The following is a 5,026-nucleotide window of genomic DNA, read 5'->3' on the forward strand; positions in this document are numbered from 1 at the left end:
TAGGATCAGATACTGCTGAAGCATAGGATTCATTCATAGACTAGAAGGAGAAAAGTGGCCTCTGTTTATTAGGTACAGTAGATCTGTATGGGATCAACTGAAAATGGTGTATTGTGTTACTGTTCACTACAGTGTGTGTGTGTGTGTGTGTGTGTGTGTGTGTGTCTGTGTGTGTGTGTGTGTCTGTGTGTCTGTGTGTGTATTATGTTGTATGTAATACCCTGTGCAGCTGTTCATATCTAAAACACTAGTTTAAGTGAGATATGTCTTTGAAAGAAGGGATACAGTAAATCAGTTTTAGTACAACTAAAACTAAAACAAATGTTATAACTTGAGTCGACGCACACTTGATTCATATTTCCTAGCCAACCATGTTTATTTAGAAGAAGCAATAAAGACGTATTTGATTTGTCACCACAAATGTAACTGGAAAAATGAATGAAAACATCAGGAGATAAAACACAACAAGATAAAAACTAAGGAACGACACAGAACTGAAAATGAGGAAGAACAATCTGAGTGACTATCTTCTCAACAGGGATGGGACTCCCTGGCTCCCTAAATCAAACCGCTCCCTGCTAGCCCTGTCAGCGCCACTACCCTGAATAGCCATAAATCTATCACACAGAACAGGGAGTATGTTTTGGAAAGGATATCAAAAGGGTTTATCCTACTTCCACTCCACTTGTGGGGTTTCATTTCATGCACACTCATGTGTGAAGAGCTCCAAAACCACCCGCTTCTGTTATAGACACAATGCTTCGTCAGCAGTTTCAAGCAGACATGGGGGGCGTTCCAAAATTCTAATGTGTCCTCATCTCTTCTCATCTCCTCGTCTCCTCGATCTTTGCTGATCTGAAAACAACCAGGATGCGTTAAAAAACAATTTGGTGGATGTGTGTCCTCCATCCCAAGTCCCTGCTATCTTCAGTCCAGCTCTTTCACAGCAGGGCAAATGAAGGAAAGGACATGAGGAGAGGAAGCCTCTTTAGATTATTGAGACAGACCCACTTTCTAATAACCCCCTAGCTCTTCCTGTAAGTGTGCCCCCCCCCCCCCCACTTTCCCCCTCTCATTAGAAGCATGGACAACCATTCATGCATCAACATCAACAATACGGCTGAAAGAAGGGAAGAAAGAAAGAAACGAGTGGGCCCCCAAAGTCCGTCCGTCCGTCCGTCCCCCCCCGTTGAGAGTTGTTAAAGAATCATTAGGCGCTCCCCTCGACCGTGAAGCCGAACCACTCCCCCCCCCCCCCCATGCTAAATTACATGCAAAGACTCTAAACAGAGTAATTGCCCGCAATGAATCGAGGGGATTTGGGTTAGTCTGAGTGTGGTTTTAAAAAAATACAAAAATAAATACAAAAATAAGGATAAAAAGAGTCTAGAATTTCCTCTAAAGTAGTAGTTTGTCAAATTGCTTAGTTAGACTCAGTGGGTCTGTGTGTTTGTGCTCAAGTTCACTCCAGGACTCTACATGGACGTTATGTCACTATAACTGAAGGCCATGTTTCCGCAACGTACAGCGAACAAATCAAACATTAGGCTTTAGGTAGAAGATGTGTCACCTCTGTCATATCTGACGTAGAAAAGTCGTGTTCCTCTCAAGGTTTTCCTTATTGCTGTCACCTCTGCTTTCTGCTCATGGGCTGGCTCTGGTTTGTGTTGAACACTGTGTTATAAATGTGCTTGAGAAAACCTTATGTCACTCTTATGTCACTGTTAGTACCTCTCATAACAAAGAACAACCACATTCCCTCTCCTAGGTGTGCGTCAGGGGGTGATGGAGGAGCCACACAATGTCTTCGAAAACCTTATGTCACTCATATGTCACTCTTATGTCATGTTGCAGGTGCGTAGCCAGGGGGTGACAGAGGAGCTGAAGTGCCTGAGTCTGCTGAATGCTCTGGACAAGGACCAAGACATCCCTGAGAACCTGGCACAGCTGTTTGGAGAGCCCTGCATCAAGCTGGCCGAGGGCATCAAGGCTTACATCTCCAAGGTGAGAACACAGCCATAGAACGTCACTTTAGTCATGTGGACCAGCATCTTGAAGGGGGAACTGCAAGAGGAGCGAACTCTCTTCTGGGCGGTTTTCTTGACTTCTGTTAGCTGTTGAACTGCTGCCAGGAGGGGTTGCAAAGAACTCCCTCTAAGAAGGAATAAATATACAGCATATATTCGTATATAGAGCAACGTACCCTGGTATGTGTGGCCCTGCTTGCCAGAGAATTAAAATGGTAGATCACACATTATTTTTCAACTAAATGTTCTGTGGTAGCTGTATTGCAGCTATATTGGATATACCATTTAGATTCTAGAACAGAAATGAATAAAGAACAGGATCTTTACGAGTATAATTAATTGATGCTGATATCATTATCTCTCTTAAATGTTTACACTTCTACTTTCTACTGCCATATTCGGTGTTGACTAAATCCAGCGGAATGTCAGAACTATTTACATTCTAGGCCTTCTATCTCTATGGGGAAGCGTTGCCAAGATGCTGGCAGACATTCAGGCCAATTGAGCTTTGTTTGTGGAACGCTTACGTACACATATGTATGGAGAGAATTCCAGTGTTGGCAGTACAGTGAGCCAGTTGTGTTGATTGATGACATAGGACCCCTGTGAGGTCTGGCATGTTAAAAAGCAGCTCTAAAATACTGTCAAATCCCTTTAAACAGGTTATGTCTCTGTTAGCTTTAGTATGCGTTTCAACACCCTGACTTTCTCCATTATAAGATGGAGGCCGACACACATACGCGTACAGTGGCTTCGGTGTTCAGACCCCTTCACTTTTTCCACATTTTGTTGTGTTATAGACTCAATTTAAAATGGATTAAATTAATTTGTTTGCCATACCCCATAATGACAAAGCGAAAATACGTTTTTAGAAATTTGTACAAATGTATTAATATTGAAATACAGAAATACCTCATTTACATAACTATTCAGACCCTTTGCTATGACACTCTTAAAATTAGCTAAAATGCAAAAATGTCATCAACAAGTCACTCAATAACTTGAATTGAGTCCATCTTAATGCAAGGATAATAGTTCATGTGATTTTGGAATTAATATCCTTGTATATAGGGTCTCTGATTTGAATAGGACTCAATTACACAGTGGATCAGGTTGTCATTACAAACTGAACACAACTGCTCAGGAATGCTACCCTGAGGCCTGGGGAGACTTACAAAAATCTACAAAGTTGAATGTCGGAGAGGAAAAATCACAGTTGATGGTACAACATCATCTCAGTCACTCTAAAAAATTGGTCTATAACCAAGTGGCCAAAAATAATCCCTTAATGGAAAATAATCTATCTCATATCCATAATTGTGTTTGCAACAATGAATTCAAGGGATACAGCAAAGAAAGTGGCTAGAAATGTGGTATGGGTATGTTTGTCACTGGCAGGGACTGGGGAGTTTGTCAGGATCAATAGAAAATTATGAAATTTGTTTAGTTGTTAGTGACATCCTAATCCACACAGTGTGCTATTGCACTCAGATGGACTCAATTCAACTTGTTGAGCGACTTGTTGAAGACATTTTTGCATTTGAGCAAATTTTAAGAGTGTCATAGCAAAGGGTCTGAATACCTATGTACATGAGGTATTTCTATATTTCAATTTTACTAAATTTGCAAACATTTCTAAAAACATATTTTTCACTTTGTCATTATGGGGTATTGTGTGTGGATTGATGGCAAAATAAATTAACTTAATCCATTTTAAATTGAGTATAACACGATAAAATGTGGAAAAAGTGAAGGGGTCTGAATACTTTCTGAAGCCACTGTAGGTCTTGGAAACATATTCACGCACGCACGCACGCACGCACGCACAATACCCTTGTACACACAAGGTTGAGTGCCTGTGCCCCTAAACCGGGGGGCACTGTTCACAGTGCCTGACCTTCGAACATAAACACAATTAATCCACAAAAACAAGATGAACAATATTAGTAGTGAACTACTCTGAGTCACTAACGTCTACACTGGTATCAGATTACTTTCCTTCTCCAGAGTCAGCAGCTTTCCTCTGTGAGTCACAGACTGTGGCCTCCGTTCAGAGAAGTCACCACCTAAACACAGACACAGCCAACAGGCAGGCAGGACTCCATAACCCCCACTCTGTCTGTCTGTATGCTTACTGTAGTAGTTCTGCTTCCCACTCATCTCCTCCCACACCATGTGTGTCCTACACAGACAGACACACACAAACACACACACACACACACACACACACACACACACACACACACACACACACACACACACACACACACACACACACACACACACACACACACACACACACACACACCGCTCCACTTCAGTGATAGAATCAGAAACTCCATGGCATTGTTTACAGCTGTGTCTCCAGCAGGCATACAGTATGAGAGGAATGTCTAGTTCCATGGGGGTAAATCAGTTGCGAATTGGATTCATTTACAAAGTTAATTTACACCCCCTTAAGACAGACATTCCTGTTTGTGAGTCAGTGTCTAGCTCAAAGACATGTAGTGAAGACCAGGTGTTTGGAGAAGTGAACTGTGAACTTCACTGAATAAAGATATTCACACTCTCATACACCAGCCATGAGCAGGGCTAGGAGTTGTTCCTCTGGGAAGGTCACATGGTCAGGATAAACTTCTCATCCATGCCATTGTAGCAGAACTGATTTGGAATCTACACCAACAGCAACCTGAAATGCCAGTGTCTTTTTTTCATTAACGATACGTGTTTATAAAGGCTAAGCTTCATCTAGAGCTGCTTAGGCTACATGGCTGAAGTTAGGTTAGCATTAGCCAAATCCAGCCAAATTCACTGTCAGCTCTGGGGTTCTTTTCTTGCATGAAAATACTTTGTTAATGTCCTAATGGTGGTCCTTGGCTGGCTTTTTGGCTAAAGCGTGAGACTCTGTGTCTTTGCATAAAACGCTTGAGCTAGAAAGCTGGTGTAGCTTTTAACGGACCAAACTTGATCTTTGGCTAGTGGTTCAGATAGGTCAAAAA

At 41.9% G+C, this 5,026-nt stretch overlaps 1 protein-coding gene across 1 annotated transcript in view; it reads left to right on the forward strand.

Moving 5' to 3' along the window:
• The window catches only part of tnfsf10l (TNF superfamily member 10, like), a 24,570-nt gene that overhangs the window by 10,803 nt on the left and 8,741 nt on the right, over positions 1-5,026 (forward strand). Inside the window, exon 2 of the mRNA XM_083679234.1 lies at positions 1,855-2,004. Coding sequence (XP_083535360.1) covers positions 1,855-2,004 — 150 coding nt within the window. The remainder of the gene's footprint in view (positions 1-1,854; positions 2,005-5,026) is intronic.

This window comes from Argentina silus (assembly GCF_951799395.1).
Source record: "Argentina silus genome assembly, chromosome: 1".
NCBI lineage: Eukaryota > Metazoa > Chordata > Actinopteri > Argentiniformes > Argentinidae > Argentina > Argentina silus.